Genomic DNA, 17,927 nt, shown 5'->3' with positions numbered 1-17,927 from the left:
TTCCAAGCATTGGGTGAAGGCTGAAGTGGAGCACTTTTATGTTTTACACTCATAACAATACGAACAGTTTATTTTTGTTGTTCTGAGAAACTTAAATTTATGGTCACATTTTTGTGGACACTTTTATATTTTTTAGCGCAATATTTTTGTTATAATTTGGCTATTGGTGTACTAGGTAATTATTATTATTATTATACAGGATTTATATAGCACCAACAGTTTACGCAGCACTTAACAAAATGATTACAGACCGTACAGTTACAATACACTTGGTACAAGAGGAATCAGAAGGCCCTGCTCTTTAGAGTTTACAATCTATATTATATCTACACTTATTGCACATGGCTATTTAAATTTCACTGAAAGAGCGCTGACTTTATTTTACTATTTGCATCCCTTGAATGAGGAAATCCAGGTTTCTCTTCTCTTGACCTTGAGCTTCATTCTTCCATTTTTGTAATCGATCACACAATAATGTAGTTCAGTCACATGGCAGAAGGTTTCATCAATTAATCAACGTAAGACTGAAAAGGGCAGGCAGTGTATGCTGTGGTTTCATAAGAGTGGCGGATATCTTATTTAGTTCTGTCTATACCTTTTTAAGCTTACTTTGAAAACATTTGTCCAGCAATTGCACATTCGACTTCATTGTAAGTTTGTATACAGGATTACAGCTGTGTAATAGTAAGTATTCTTTAGTAGTAAGAGTTTGTCAGGATAAAGTATAAAACTGTTTTTGCGGACTGATTGATAAAGTAGTAAGCTTTGGGGCTGCTTCTTCTGTACCTAAAAGAAACCTGAACTGACAGAAATATTTAGGCTGTCATTACTCAAAGTACTTCGGAACATACTGGTTGCCTGTCTGTCTCTATCTTTTGGTATTTTCAATGTACCAACACAAACATGGATCAGGTAAAGTCAAAGGGAATTTTTAATCTGTACAATTTCTTGTGACAATCTAACATTTTTTTATGAGAAGACAGGAAAAGTAGTTTTTATATTACTGAAAATGGGTTAATGTTCCTGAAATAAGCATATGGGTGGGGTGTCCCAACATTTCTTTGACTAATAGGTCAATGACTCTCTAAATAATTAAGTAAGGGGTTGTATGCTTGGGCTTTTTTTGCATCAAAATTGCTTTTCCTTCCATACAAGTTTTAAAAAATAGCAGCTTAAACAGAAAGTATCATCATATAAAAAAATAGTCAAATCTTCCAAGGCATTAAATGCATGTAGCACCTTGCCCCATTCTGACCTGTTATCCCACTGCGGAGCTAGCATTGTGAACACTGTGCCCCCACCTCACCCTATCGCTGACTGACCACACTGCTAGCAAGGAGATCAATATTTAATTAGGGTTGATTGACAGCACTTGTCTCGAGCAGCAGGTGCAGGCCTGAGGTAAGTGCCATCATTCAGCACAGCAATGGGAGGGGTTGGCGCCAATAAAAAATCAGCTGGCTGCTAGTTAAAATTTGGTTGCCTCAAAGATGTTCTGCCACCGTCAGCAAATGTTTACTAGCCGCTGTCTGATGACACAGCCCTGCCAGTGCCGACTGTGCCTGATTAGTTTGCAATTAGATAATGGAGGAAGTTCTACAAATTTTTTAGACACACTTATGGCACTTTTCCACTGCAAGTACCAGCTCGGCTCTACTCAGCCCTGCTTGGCCCCGTTTGCTTTTCCACTGCTCTGGTACCGCATGGTTTGGTGTTGGAACGGTTCGGTAGGGTTTGGTATGGTTTGCTTTTCCACTAAAGTAGTACTAAAGTTAAGTGGGTGGGATAACAACGATTCTCTGACCAATCAGTGGCTAGCAGTGACTGCATGCAAAGGATTGTGGGATATGGTACCGGTATGGTACCTCTTGGAACCACAATCGAGGTGGTACTGTTTTAGAGAGCCGTACCATTCGGTTCCATGCAGTGGAAAAGTGCCACCGTACCGTACCAAACCGTTCCTACACCATACCATGCGGTACCAGCAGTGGAAAAGCACAAAAGCGAGCCAAACTGTTCGGTTCCATGCAGTGGAAAAGCGCCATTAGTGCTGTGTCTGGGAAAACAGGCTGGAAAACAACTACTGTAGTGGTGGATGCTGTGCTGTAGCTCCTTCATAGGAAATCCCATAAACTGGGTTACAGCCTGGAGTCGAACTACATCACAGAAAGAAATAAAAAATGTAATTTTAATTCACAAGTGACCAAGGGGGATTTAAGTAAGATTTTTCAAATGTGATGAAACTACTTCTTCAATGCAGATTAGAAGGATGTCAAGTGCAGGTCAGAAGCACATGTGATGGATCTCAGAAGCATCTTAAACCAATTTCCATTTACATAAGCCCTCAGGGTGAAAGGCCTGGGGTTTGGACATACAAAAAAAATGCCATAAGAGATACGTTTTATAACTATGTTAATAGATTCACTTAAAGACTTAAAAACAAACTGCCCAAAAAAATGCTTTATTGCACAATCTTTAATAAAAATGTCTATTCTCTGTCTGCTTGGCTATATACAGCATACTTGCTCATTTTGTCAAAATGTGATTTGGAAAAGTTAACAAGAATTTTTCATCCATCTGGAAAAAGGTGGCCGGGTCTCTTTATAGCCAACCCTCCTTCCCATACACACGGTTATTGATACTCTGAGCCTGAGTTCTGAACACTGAGTGTAATCCCTGAGTAAGCTCAATATTAGCCCGTTTTGAAGCTTACACAGAGTTATTGACCTCCCCTCCCCTGTGTGGCTGTGTTCAAGCTTGACAATTGGTTTTCAAGTCTAAGTAATAAATACTGGGAGGAAGGGGAGAACATTGCATGCTCCCCATATCTGAAAATACCAGGTATTTCAAAGGGCCTCACCAGAAGCAAACAGCAGCCAAGAAGATGAGTATAATCAGCCAGAGGGGCAGGTTTGGATTCTGCAAAAGGCACATCTGTTATGGCAAAGAGTGCTTTTCTCCGGACACACTTCCCATCATCCGTAGAAACCCCGTCATTTCAAATTCCCTTATTTATGTATTATCGCAATATTTTAAACCAGGTTAGGATCACTAAAACAAGAAAAATTGCTGGGTAAAAGGATGATCCTCGCATTGGGTATTACTATAGGCACAGAAAGGTGTGCCTATAGGCTCCCTGATGGTAACTTTAGTAAGAGAACCAGGTCTTAAACTATGGGACACAACAATAATGTTGCAGCATTTGGGAATAGGATATAAATACTATGCATCTAAGAACACCACATGGTAGCAAATATAGCTAGTTCTCAATAAATGTCGTTTTTAATTCTTGTCTCACTATTTCCATGTAAAATAATCCTACATCTGGGCATACTGTATGAGAAGGAATAAAGCTGTTGTAGTGCCAGTACTCTGTATAATCCGTGGCTTCCCACTATGGCAATTAGCCTCACCACTTGATGTATACTTTAAAATATATTGCTGATCTAAAAAAGCATTTCAGAGTAAAATAGCCCTATCTTAACATGAAATGAACTGGAAAGGATGGAGCAGTGAACAATTTATCATGTAGCAGTGGGACTGAGATTGTAAATCATACTGAATTGTTATGTCTAGGAATGGTGGTACACCCTTCTGCACCAGTGACTGTTCACTAACATGTCATATGCTGCTGCCTTTTCTTTTCATCTAACAACTGTAATCAGATTTGAAGTCAATGGTCTTGTAGATCATGCATAATGGCCATTGTTCCCCATTACAGCATTCTGCACAGACCCATAAATCTTGGAATCTTGCAAGGAAAATATTTGTGATGGACGTGTAGGCAGAACCAAACACACATAGAGACTGAAAGTGGTTAAGCACCCTTTGCCAGGGTTTTTTTTTTTAAAAGGTTCAGTGAACAGATGATTTACTACTACTGTAGGTAAAGGTTAAGTGCACAAGAAATGCAGAGTCAATGCAGTGGAGATGTAGTTAGGTCCAGGGAGATGTAGGACAGCAGTATGGTAAAGGCAGGGACAATTAGCAGGATCACATAGTTGGAATATAGTACAGCAAAAGGTGTGAGTCCAGTGGTAGCGATTCTGGGTACAGTTAGGGATAATTTAGTAGGATCATTGGGCAGTAATATGGTACAGCAAAGTCCAGAGGGGTGGCAAAATAATGCAACTGGTACAATTCCGCAAAATCGGAATCGCAGCAATATGGTGCAACAGGGACAGTTCAGCAGAGTCACAATGGCATAATATGGTGCAACAGGGACAGTTCAGCAGAGTCACAATGGCATAATATGGTGCAGCAGGGACGGTCCAGCAAAATCATAGGGATAACAAAAGACACAGCAAAGGGGCTACTACTCGCATAGAATGCTCCTGTTAGTCCAGGGAGAGCTAGCTCTATCAGCAGGGTCCTGCAACACAGGCCAGAAGGGAAAAAAGCAGAAGAGGAACAGAAAAATGGTTTTCTGGGTCCAAAGTGAAGGAATGCATCTTGGCTGCAACTTTGAGTCCGCACTGGTTGCACACAGCAAAAGGGGTCAACAGAGAGAAAAAGGGAACTCTTGGTATCCAGATAGCAGCTCACAGCTACGAAATACAAGTTGCAGCAGTCCCAATCACAGAACTATATGTCCCAGTGGTTCTAATTTCCTTATAGTCTCTCTAAAATGAGACTCTACAGTCATAAGTTTCTCTTTGTCTGACACAGGAAAAACCGTAAGTATACACTCTCTCTCTCTCCATTCTCAGGTCTGGTATATTGTACCTGGATTTTGGCATTCAGAGACCTAAGCCCAAATTGCCAGTGTAGAGGTGTCTGGTTATATTCTAGTACAGGATAAATTAATTCCTGTGTGCCCTGCTAAGAGATACACCATCTCTATGTGGGCGGGGCTCAACCAGCAAACTCCACAATTGGGAGGAATCAACACACATACCTAAATGTTGCTTTATATTGTAGATATTAGATGATCACATGAATAAGGTATTTTACAGAAATTGTACTAAATATGTTGAGGGCTACGCACTTCAGCAGAAAAGTATTGTCTGTTAATGTAGCACACTCATTTCAATATCATTACAATGTGAGCTTATAGACCACAGAATGCTTGAGGAGCACTTCCTTAGTGGAGGTGTCCACATTACTGGGTTGCCCTGAAATCCCCAAAGTCCTTGCAGTTTATCTGGCTGCTGGCGGAAGACAGTTCCAAGAAGCTGGCAGAAGAGTAAGTGGAAACCTAGTCTTTCCCTCCTTGTTGGTTACCTCTTCCTAACGCTGCTTGTGCACTCTCCCTAATATGCGAGCACTATCTCTAAACTACTCCCACACTGCAGTTGCTCCATGTGATGCAGAAACTTTAAGCATTTCTGTATCAAAAAGTCCACTCGATTTTGCAGGATTTTAGCGTCCAGTAGGCGATGCCAGCCTCCCCAAGATGGCCATCTTGTTTATATCTAGACTTGTATGTAATAGGGGACAAATTAGACCCCAATGGCTTCCTGACAACCTGAAGAAGCCACACGTTACCACTTTCAGGTCAGCAGACAAACTGCAGTCCAGCACTTGCTTATAGGACCCCTTAGTAGGCAGAGTAATTATAGAATAATGGACTTAATTACGCACTGCTTTTTGATTCGTTTTCACAAATGTTTTTAGAGGTTGTAGAATTCACAAAAAACTAATATTTATGATCTACATTTAAATTATTTACTCTAAACCTAACTATGTTTTTTAAATTATCATTGCCATACCGTGTTGGCATTGTAATCTCTGAAATATTCAGACCTATTGAAAAAGGTATAAAAATATTAATTTAAACCCGCGCTCTTTATCAAGGAATAATATTGAAAAAGGTATTAGAAAGGGCAGTGACAGTGTGTAATTTTCATTAACCAATCAGAAACATGTACCTTATCTGGCTAAGCAGAAATCTTTTTGTATTCTGTTAAAAATTCACATCTTGAGTCAGCGTATTCATATCATATTCACAACTTCAATTGTGGTAGGACTTTTTTTAATACAATGTTGAAAAGTGTTGTATTTCAGTTGCAGATTCTGGGGTTGATTTATTAAAACTAGAGTGAAAAATCTGGTGTAGCTGTGCATGGTAGCCAATTGGTTTCAAACCTCAGCTTGTTCAGTTAAGCCTCAAAGCTGATTGGTGTTGATGGGGTTAATGTTAAAATGAGCTGTTCTATATGCAGTTTTTGCTCTGTTCTTTGAAAACTTTGTTCTGTACACCAAGGCATCTTTTCTTGTGCTTCTGGTATTTTCATATGTTTCACACATCTTTTATTTCTAAACTGAGAAAAAAAAACTATATACCCCATGAATGTTAATATTACAATTTCTTTCCTGTTTTAAAGATGCAGCACGTTAAAGTTTCAATTTTTTTGTAATTTTTTGTTAATGCAATGTGTATGTCTTTACTATGTTTTGGGTTCATGTTTTCTAGTTACAATATGTCTGAAGAGTAAAAAAGGAATAAGGATCAGAAAGGGAATGGAGCCTACCATCATTGCTTAGGATTACAGCTGAACTTTAGGAAGACCTAAAACGCAAACAAAACACATTAAATCCAGTTTTAGAAGCAGGGTCAGCACTTTAAAACAAATCTGTACTTTGCCCATGCAAAGGAAGCAACATAATTGTCTCAGGGCCAATTGATATGATTCAAGACTTAAAAATTAAAAACTTATGAGATTTGATTTCTAGATCTTATAAATCAATTTATACTAAACAATTTGTGCCTTGTCAGAGTATACAGTATAACCATCTGTTTAAATCAATGTATACTAAACAAAATGTACCTTGTGAGCTATATATTTCATAATAATATTCAATAGATAAAGATAATATAATTTTGTTTTCTTCTTTTTTTTTTGGTTTGTAAATGATTCACAAGTAACACTGGACAAATTAACATTTAACATTGTGCTGTATAAACTTTTGTCTGAAGGAGGGTCTTCTTTTTGGCCTCCTAGGACATCAGTGGGCTAAGACTTGAGTGTATTACCATCTCAGAGTCCAGGTTTCATCATTTGGCAGTCTATAGTTGCTCTTTTGCCTCTCTTAAAACAAACCCGTGTCATCCACTATTAGACTAATATCAGATGGGCGATTCTGCCGCTAGCATTCCTGCCGTTAGCGGCTATCCTGCCACTGGTCATTTGTTGAACTTGCCAGCAACAGGATTGCTAAAAGGCTGCCTGTGTATCCTTACGTAATTGCCCCCTCTGTAGCTGGGGCAATAAGATGTATTTCCCATCTCTCTGCATCTGGCTACAGGGAGATCGATTCCATAAGGGCAAACAGGCAGCCTCTTTAGCAATCCTGCCACCGGTGATTTGTCTCTAGCTTCAGAATTGCCAATCTTGATATCAGCCTTGCTTTTATTAGCAGGCCTGAAAGTTATACTGTATATATTTTTTAATCTCAGATCAGGTTCACAAAAGAGATGTCATCTGATATTTCTGTAGCTAAAAGATAAAAAAAGTACAATGGTATGTGACTGAAACATCGTTTCATCGTTTCACAGATCTTCACATTTACCATCTGCTACAATTCTGCCATTTCTTCAGGCATACCCCATCCCTCTGTAAAGTAATACCCTTTCTCTAAATAAAATATTAAATTGTGTTGTGTTACAGAATTTACTTTCAGTGAGCAAATGTATAGCTAAAACAATTTGTTATCCCATGAGCACTAAGGACATTTAAAATGTCACTCACCAATACACATGACATTTCGAAATTGGTCTTTCAGGATTCTCCTTTTTATGCTGCAGAGCAGGAACTGTGTGATGATGTCATGCTGTGTCCACAATTATAGAATGTTCTAAATGGTCTATGTACTCGGGGTTATGGATGATTTATGCTCATTCTTACAGGTCAGATAACCCCACAGATATTTTTTTACAGTTCTGAATGGTCCTCCATGTAAAAGTGATCTTGCTGCACTGTGTAAAAGCCAAAGCAACAACACAGTTTAATGCATGCTTCTGGTGTATTGCACACACCGTACATCATTAAGTCCTTTTAGTGGAGCTGTTGTTCTTGCATCCCTGAGACATTCATGGCTTAAGTATTATACACTCTCTTTTTTGCTGGTACCATGCAATACTAATGTATTTTAAGAGCCTAATGAAGGACATAGCCTTGACTAACTTTTATGTATTATCTATAGCCTTAGTTGTTCTTATTACCATATAGTGCACATCAATGATTTCAACAATCCTCAACACAAATTGTTTGATAGAACCCGGTACATGTCAGAGTCAGTTGGATGTATCTTGCTGCGCTAACTATGCGTCCTTCCTTCTATGAATCATTCTTTGGGGTGTGGGATTTCATCTCCTTGCTGTTTAGGTCTGTTTCATACCATTAGCTGGTATCCTACAGAAAGATTGTGTTCTTGCCTGTACGCTGCCCCTGCTGACTTGAAAGTTGTAAATAAGAAATATACTTGTCCATGTGTTCCTATTTATCTGATTAAACAGAAATGAAATAACCTTAAAATAAATTGTAAAACGTATACACTGTATTTAAGAAAAATAGTTATTCTGGGTGTTTGGTTTAGGAGATCCAACAAGGAATGATCCAGAGCACTACACTGGATAGTATTTTGGGGGATGTAAATAAAACATAATTGTTTTAGTATATGATAATTTTGTTTCAATTCTAGCCACTAATCCCAAGGAGTCCCACAAGTGGAGCTGCCACCCCATCCAGTACAATCAGCACACCTACTAAAAGGGACAGTTCTGCCCTTCAAGACCTCTTTATCCCCCCACCTCCATCAGAGCCCTATACACCAAGGTATGTAACAGAAACTCATTACATAATTATATGCCAAATTTTGGCCATGTTTCAAAAACTTTATTTCAGACTTATGGCGCTTTTCCACTGCATGGAACCGTAACGGCTTGGCACGCTTTTGTGCTTTTCCACTGCTGGTACCGCATGGTATAGTGTGGGAACGGTTTGGTACGGTACGGTATAGGTTTGCTTTTCCACTGCATGGAACCGAACGGTACGGTACGGTACGGCTCTGAAAAAACAGTACCTACTCGATTGTGGTTCCAACAGGTACCAAACTGGTACCATATCCCACAATCCTTTGCATGCAGTCACTACTAGCCACTGATTGGTCAGAGAATCCCACCCACCACGTTGTTATCCCACCCACTTAACTTTAGTACTACTTTAGTGGAAAAGCAAACCTATACCGTACCGTGCCGAACCGTTCCGACACTATACCATGCGGTACCAGCAGTGGAAAAGCAAACCGGGCCAAGCAGGGCTGAGTAGAGCCGAGCCGGTACTTGCAGTGGAAAAGTGCCATTAGTGGTCTATTTATAAATGTTTTTACTCAATATATACACATTTTTCAAATTAAATTTGGAAACTGTATGAAAGCATGGCCAAACTTGTGGAAATGTTGAGCGATAACATTTATAGATAGACTCCTTAGTGCGTGTGTGTGGGTTATGGTCACCTTTCCACATTGGGTGACTGTGGTTTGCTGTATGTCATAATATACTATTTTTTGAACCACAATAAATCATTTTACAAAACAATAAAACTAATTTACAATAGCAGCAAAATAATAGTGATAGTGATTTTTTTTCAAGGACTTAGCAGAAATAAAATTTGTATTTTGAGAAAAAATATTTATACATAATATTTACAGTAAAATCTGACTGAAAATACTAGAACAGTCAAAAACATTCTCTAATTTCCAAACTTCAACCTATGTTAAAACAGTCTGGTAATTATGATCGTTAAAAAACTATCCTGAAAGCAAAAAAATAAATAAATGTTTACATTTTCTATCTCAGAATGCAAAGTAATTTGTATTCTGTGTACTGATAGTACACAGACAGTACATCAACACCAAGGGACCAGTAATGTTTACCAATGAAAAGGTCATTTTCAATTTATTGAAACAATAGAGGATTTTTATAGTATTTTGTAAACCATTGAGATAAATGACGATGATTTTATGTTACTTTGTTAATCATTTGGATAGCTGCTGTACTATTATTATTATTATTACTACAGTTTTTTACAGTATTTATTATTTTCTGCAACTTTTACGGGGCTGGTTAAAATAGTAAGCTCATTCTGTTTTAAACCGTAGGTTTAGCTGTGTACCTTTTTTAATTTAGTTTTATGCTTTGGAATTGATGAAATTATTTTGGCCAGTAATTATATTCTCCAACTATGATTAATTTAGAAGAAAGTCATTGGAGAGACTCTGTCGTGCGTCTTCAGTATTACTCATTGATGATATGCAAAGTTCAGTTAACCATAATACTCAAATGTAAGTTTACTAAAGTGAGATCATGATTTGATATATTCTGATTGGTTGATGTTGATTAGTGCCCTTCACATGCTTCACATTGTCTTGTTAAAATGTTCTTTTTATGTCTAGATTGTTCAATGTGTATGCATGTATGCATGTCACAATGTCTAGAAACTCATTATACAATGAAAACAAATTTAAAGCTACATAACTAATACACTGTATATTGCTTGAAATGAAATGTAAGCCTTTATTAAACAATGTGCAATCATTTTGGTAATGTATGAGTAGTTTGTTAAAGCTGAAGCTATAGCAAAAAAATGATTAAATCCATATACTTTTAGTTAAATCATATACCTTTAATGAAGGATGTGTTATCAGACAGTTAGATCATAGAGAAATCTTTTGTGGACTGTCCTCTTCTTGTCTCTGAACTTTTTGATTGCTGAAATGGTTCACAGCTTCAGGCCGAACAGTAGAACAGATGGTTCCTCAGGTACATACTCCCTCCTTTCTCTTCCTGCATTGAGAAAAATTATTTCATTGGTTTTCCTGCTTGTAACACGATCTGTAAATAGGGGAGAGATTCTTTTAAACCGATCAAACCCCTTACTCATCCATAGATCGATTTACATGCAGTTTAATCAATAAAAATAACTTTTCTTGGAGGAGGAAAAGGAAGAAGGAGCGTGTCCCCAATGGACCATCTGCTCTCTCTGCTTGAAGACCTAGAGCTGGTAATCAGTTCATTGCTGGACGTTCAGAAACAGTAAGAGGACCAGCATCCTTCCAAAAAAGATTTCTTCAGGATCCAGCTGCCTACACAACGTTAACCATTCTTTTTTTATAGGTAAGTAATGTGACTAAAGCTGTATGGAATTTTCTTCTTTTTTTTTTTTTTTGCAAAACTTCCGCTTTAAGGTTAACATTGCCATTACAGGAAAACATAATGGTACTCCTTTTAACATGACTTGGTTTCTGGGAGAGCTCTTATGATGCCCTTTGTGTTAATTAATATGATAGAGAGAAAGGGCTAGTGAAGGAGTTATTGAGAAATACGAGGGGTCAGCAGATGATTCATCCTAACAATTCATTATCGGTTGGGCTTTTTCATCTCCAAGCTGCTGCACGCACTAAAACATAAATGACATGTTCTACAATGCTTTTGTGGCTATGATTTAGGTGCTTCTGATGCATGAAACAGGTTAGCCCCTCTCCAGCCCCTTTTGCTGTACCTGTTTGCTGTTTCATTGATTAAGGATAATAAAGGTGGTTTTCAGGATGTGCAGCTGTCCAAGTCATTTTCATATCATCATAATTGCGAGTTGAGCTGGCACTCCAGCCTTTGATCAGTATCCTTGTGTGGATTCAAAAGCAGCTGTGTTTTTATTTCTCTTTACCAGTGAAAAGGGGCTACTAAAGTAATTTCTGAGAAATATGGGGGGGGGGTCATTGGGTGATTCATTCCAGGCTGGATCTTTACATCTCCAGGCTGATCACGCAATGAAATGTTCTACAATGCTTTTATCATGGGTGCACCACTGGGTCTGCTGTTGACACCCAAGTCTGTACTAAATGCCCCCCCCCCCAAATATGTCATACAAGTGCTGGAGTATTGATTCTGCTAAAAGCTTAATGACTTTTGCTCAGCTTCAACACAGAGTTGTAACTATGTGTGGTGGGACCCTCCTATTTCTCTTATCTCTCCATCTCAATTCCTCTAGTGATACAGAACTATTATTTAAACTACGATTCTAATAAGGTTCCTAAACTATATATACACACATTTACCAAATGCTATTGCTACCTTTAGTTACAGTCTTGCTCCACCCTTTATCCTAGCAGTGTTGTAGCTTATGCAGATAGCTGCACTGTCACTTAAAAAATACAGTAACATTTTCATTTTTTGTTTCTCCACATTGGAGGGAGGGATTTTAAATGAACAGTTGTAATTTGTCACTGATAAATGCATCCTCATATATAAAAGTGACAGTTTTTTTTTTTATTTTTTATCTGGACCTTCAGTATTGAGAGGTGCTGCAGCCACAGACAGATGAAATGTCTTTCAGCACTTCATTCATATGTAACTTCACAGTGGACATACCTATCCACCACACATGAATTGTCTTCTGAAATTTGTGATTAGTTCTAGTAGTTACTATGCAAAGAATATGCATATAATTGTATTTGCCGTCTGTTTAATAGGGATGAAAAGGGAAACTTACCCTGTGAGGATGTGAGTCGACATTCTGTTGGAAGGCCAGTATCAAAAGGATCTGAGTCCCCAAACTCTTTTCTGGATCAGGAGTATAGGAAGCGATTTAATGTTGTGGAGGAAGATGCTGTGTTATATTGCTACGAGTATGATAAGGGAAGAACTGGCATGCAAGGTCGAAGAGAAAGCACACCCACATATGGTAAATGCTATTCTATATCATTTTATAACATGATGATCTAACCAGGGGCTGACTGGCAACTTTTGGCCCAGGGGCAAGTACAAACCAGAGACCCATGGTTCAGCGACTCAGCCCCCCTTCCACTCTCCCTCATCCTGGCCTCCTCCTGATCTTCATTCCAGGCTGAAGCTCTACTCCAGGTACTCTCTACTGATTGAATCCAGGTTCCCCACCTGGCCAGCGGGGGGGGGGGGGCAGCTCAGTCAGGGCTGGCTTGGGGAGGAGAGTTTCCAGTGGGGCATGGAACTGGGGGGGACTGCACTTTTTCCTTGTGTTCATCCCGCACTCAGTAGGTCAGCGATGGGGACTTTTTACTTCTCCACCAGGAATCCTTTAGGCAAGTCTGTGGCAGAAGCGGTGCAGCCTTTTTACAGGGCATAAGATCAGCCCAGGGGGCGATTGCCTCCCTGCTCCCTGGGCCAGTCCTTCCCTGGGTCTAATGGTTTGAAGATCACCAGTGAAATTTTGCACATTCTAACATGTCTTTTATGAGAATTTCTGTCCAAGAGATGTAATGGGAAGTGAGTAGAAATATCTCTAAAGTGATGTGAAATTCCACCTTTTACAGTTCTTACTAGAACTAATATCCATATTGAAGATGTATAAAACTTTTGAAAACATTTTTTTTCAAAAGAATTAATAAAATACAAGCAAATCAAAGCTTTTTATCTCCTTTTTTTGCTGCTATAAATCAAGGCTAGAAACAATCTGACCAATCACAGTTTGAAAAACACACTTTTTATTTTTCCCTGTATTCAGACAACCTCCTGTTTTGGTTTGGATTATCTGACCAGAGCCGATCTACAAAACTTGGAGTGTCAAACATTCTTAAATGTTCTGTAAAGGCAATACATTTCTAATTAACCCTCTGCACTCTAATATACATGCTTACATATTTCTTTATGCAAATGTTTGCATAAACACAGCGTTTCTTTGTGCAATACTTTATTGAGCTGGCCAAATTGCAATATATGTTTGAGCTAACCAAATGCATCAAAGTGATCCCTCTCTGACCAGTCCCTAGTCTACTATGCAAAATGCCAAGTAGTTACTTGCTTACAGCATACTTTAATGGACATATACCCCTCTATGGGGCAGAAAGACATAACTGGAGAAGGGCTACAGACCTAGGTGCGGTCACTGACCTGCACTATGCTACAGAAATGGAGGTATGTCAGTGCACAAATCTAAATGGCTTACTTATACATACAGTAACGGGTGCTAAAAAGACTATGACTGCATGTTAACACAGAACAGTCTGAATTAACCCTCTGCACACTGCTATAAACCCTTACATGTTTCTAGCAAATGTTTGCATAACAACAGGGATTCTTGGTCCGCATGTATTGCAATACAATATTCTTATTTTTGATAAAAACCAGTAAGGGTGTGAAGCAGTGTTTAGAAGGTTACTTGGTAATTCTCAATGATAATATGTGTACCCCTTTAGCACCCCGTGTGTTGTATATAGGTAGGATATTTGAATTTAGGCACTAACATACTTCCATTTCCCTTGTCATGTGTAAGGATGATCGAACTTTTGAAAAGTTCGGTTCGGCCAGAACATCCGAACTTCCTGAAAGTTCGGCCCGGATTTCAGAACCCCATTGAAATCAATGGGACCCGAACTTCGGTAATCAAAAAACACCATTTTGAAGCCCCAAAACCCAATAAATGCCCCTAAAAAAGTGCCTAGGGTTCTGGGTCATGCCCCATTAACTATTAATCACACAAAAAAAAGTTCTTAAAAATTGTCATTTTTGATAAAAAAGCCAATTATTGAAAAATTAAAAAAAAAAAAAGAGATTTTTGAATTTTTACTTTGGATTTAGTATCTGGGGGGGTCTAAAAGGTGTGCATGTGAAGTTTCAGCTCTGTAGCATGTCCAGAACCATGAAAAAAAAAGATAATTTTTCAGTAGAACAGGGATGTGGTTCGGGAGCCTCCTTTAACTTTAACACCTATATGATCTTTTTTTCTGGTTCTGGACATGCTACAGAGCTGAAACTTCACAGGTACACCTTTTTAGACCGCCCCAGACACAAAATCGCACAAAAAAAGTTCTTAAAAATTGTCATTTTTGATAAAAAAAAGCCAATTATTGAAAAATTAAAAAAAAAAAGAGATTTTTTGATTTTTACTTTGGATGTTTTGCCTGCCTCAAAAGAACCCCAAAAAATGCCAAAAAAAAAAAAAACGCTAGCGTCAAAAAAAAAATGCCCAGGTGTGTTTTTGCTGGCATTTTTTGGGGGGTTTTGGAGGCAGGCAAAACATCAGAACTTGTGCACAGTACCACTATACACAAGTTCAGATGTTTTTCCTGACTGCAAAGAACCCAAAAAAATGCCTTCCATTAAACCGGCAAGGTGTTACAGCAGAGAAGCCATATTCCTGTGCTTAAAGTTTTCTAATACAAACAATCTTTTTTTTTCTGGTTCTGGACATGCTACAGAGCTGAAACTTCACATGTACACTTTTTTAGACCCCCCAGATCTGAAATTCAAAGTAAAAATCAAAAAATCTCTTTTTTTATTTATTTTTTTTTTTTTTTAATTTTTCAATAATTGGCTTTTTTATCAAAAATGACAATTTTTAAGAACTTTTTTGTGTGATTTTGTGTCTGGGGGGTCTAAAAGGTGTACCTGTGAAGTTTCAGCTCTGTAGCATGTCCAGAACCAGAAAAAAAAAAGGATTGTTTGTATTAGAAAACTTTGAGCACAGGAATATGGCTTCGCTGCTGTAACACCTTGCCGGTTTCAAAGCAGGCATTGTTTTGGGTTCTTTGCAGTCAGAAAAAACATCTGAACTTGTGTATAGTGGTACTGTGCACAAGTTCAGATGTTTTGCCTGCCTCCAAAACCCCCCAAAAAATGCCAGCAAAAACACACCTGGGCAGTTTTTTTTTTTTTTGACGCTAGCGTTTTTTTGGCATTTTATGGGGTTCTTTTGAGGCAGGCAAAACATCTGAACATGTGTATAGGGGGTATATATAGGCATATATGTCTGAATATATACCCCTAGACATATATAGGTGTGATAGTAGCAGAAATATATTACTGTAAATGATTTCATTAGCGCAAGCATTTATTTCTGCTACTATCACACCTATATATGTCTAGGGGTATATATTCAGACATATATGTCTATATATACCCCCTATACACATGTTCAGATGTCATGTCTGACATCAAACATGTCCTCAAAAAAGCACTGGCAGTGGCAGCCCCTGCAGCATAAAAAATGCTTGCTGGTGAGAAGCCATAATCCTGTCCCGAAGCAACTCAGAGAAATGATCATTTCTCTATAGCGGTCACCCTGCTATGGAAGGGTTTTGTCACCCTGCCATAGCAGTCACTGCCAGTTAACCCTACACTACACTACGGTCCCCTGACACTTAACACTTTCCCTACAGAAACTAAATTTTTGAAGCTAACTTAAGTGTAAAGGAGCACTCTAACTACACTAGATATCCCTTTCCTCAAACTAAAAATAGCTAAATGACACTTTTAAAGTAAAATTAACAGAACTGCTTCCACTCTCTTCCATGTCCAGTATAACAATGCTGGGAATATGGCGGGGGCGATCTTATATACTGGGGGGCGTATTCACTAATGATTGGTCTAGGGACCCCCTAGTCACTCCAATCACATTCCTAGCATTCTCCTGCCCTCTCAATTGGCTTTTGCTAATGATTCTGGTCCAATCACGGGCTTTTAAAGCCCATTTCTTGAAGCATTGCATTTTTGGCGGTTCTGGTTGCCGAATTCCGAACTTTTTGGACAAAAAGTTCTAAATTCGGCCGAACCTCGAACACCCAATGTTCGGGCCGAACCGATGGTGGACCCGAACCGTTCGATCATCCCTAGTCATGTGCAGGTTAGTGACCAGACCAGGGCTCTCCTCCAGCTAAGCAAATAAAAAAATTTTTTTTTTTTTATTTTTCTATATTTTTAGTGACATTACTTACCATTAATAAAGCATGTCCCATGGCTTGCAGGCAACCGGATCCTGTAGAAATCTTCCATGCATGATTGCTGGTCCTGTCGCTGAACTTCAGCACTGTGAAGGTTAATAGCTTCAAGTTTTCCGGCAGAACAGAAATGGTCCAATGGTGAACCGCTTCTCCTCTTCCTTTATTTTTTCTACTGCATGTAACAATTTCAGAATGAGGGAAATTCAGATGAATGGCATTAGCCTCTCTCTCATTCAGACACTGTGCTACATGCAGTGGAAACATTTAAAAAACTTTTCTCAAGAGAAGATGAGGTGGTCATTGTTGGTAGTTCTTTACTGCAGTTCTGTCCAAAGGCTCGAAACTATTACCCATTGCAGTTCTGGACCGGAAGAGGACCAGCATCCCTGAACAGATGATTTCTAGGGGATCCAGCTACCTGCACTACATGGGTTATATTTTATTACTGGTAAGCAATGCCACTAAAGCTGCAAATCATTTTTTTTTTTTTTTTAGCGAAACTTCAGCACTTGCACACCTCTATTCCTACTACACCCACAGTCGTTACACTTCAGTCTAAATAACTACAATCCCCATGTTGTAGTAAATTCGTCAAGAGTTGTAAAGTTTAAACCAGAATCAGTAATGCTTTCCCACACTATATACGTTCTGGTCGTAATTATTATGCAACACAAAAAGACATCATTAAAAATTCATCCTATGTAAAACATATATAGAAAAACATGAAAATGTGTTCCTCCCTCCTACCACATAACATTCAACATATCTCCTTACAGCCCTCTTACAGCACTGGTGCTTTCACAGATGGTATTTATACAGCCTTTCATTATTTAAAGGGTCTGTTTTGACTTCCACATGCTTGTTCTCATTTTTTCTTTTTTTCCAGGAAGGTTAATTAACACCTCAATTCTAGAACAGAGCATCATCTACATGTCCTGGCAAAGCGTTCCTTAGACATAAAATTGTTAAAACAGTTGCCTGATCACAGTAAATACACAATTTAAGGGGATTCTGGCTTATATATTATGTGCCTTCAATCAATAGGTGTCAGAATTGCCACTTTGTAATGTCAATGTCAAAGGTGCATTTCGGTCTCCTCTAAAAAGAAAAAAAAACACCTGTTGTGTCCACATAGCATAGTGCATAAAGTCACTGTACAAATGTTGATTGTGTGCCTAAACTGCTGGATAAAATGCCAGAGAAAATCAATTATTTCCAGGTCATTAATATCG

At 38.6% G+C, this 17,927-nt stretch overlaps 1 protein-coding gene across 5 annotated transcripts in view; it reads left to right on the top strand.

Annotated features, from left to right (window-relative positions):
• Positions 1–17,927, top strand: part of CNKSR2 (connector enhancer of kinase suppressor of Ras 2) — a 546,683-nt gene that overhangs the window by 299,952 nt on the left and 228,804 nt on the right. For 3 of the 5 annotated variants that reach the window (XM_082245579.1, XM_082245577.1, XM_082245581.1), the window contains 3 exons: positions 8,644–8,777; positions 10,198–10,284; positions 12,472–12,683. In XM_082245579.1, the coding sequence (XP_082101705.1) occupies positions 8,644–8,777; positions 10,198–10,284; positions 12,472–12,683 (433 nt within the window). The remainder of the gene's footprint in view (positions 1–8,643; positions 8,778–10,197; positions 10,285–12,471; positions 12,684–17,927) is intronic. The other 2 variants (XM_082245580.1, XM_082245578.1) reach the window with 1 other exon arrangement.

This window comes from Pelophylax lessonae (genome assembly GCF_965119305.1).
Source record: "Pelophylax lessonae genome assembly, chromosome: 2".
Lineage (NCBI taxonomy): Eukaryota > Metazoa > Chordata > Amphibia > Anura > Ranidae > Pelophylax > Pelophylax lessonae.
Note: the sequence above shows the minus strand (reverse complement) of the source record. Positions and strands in the feature narration are given on the sequence as shown.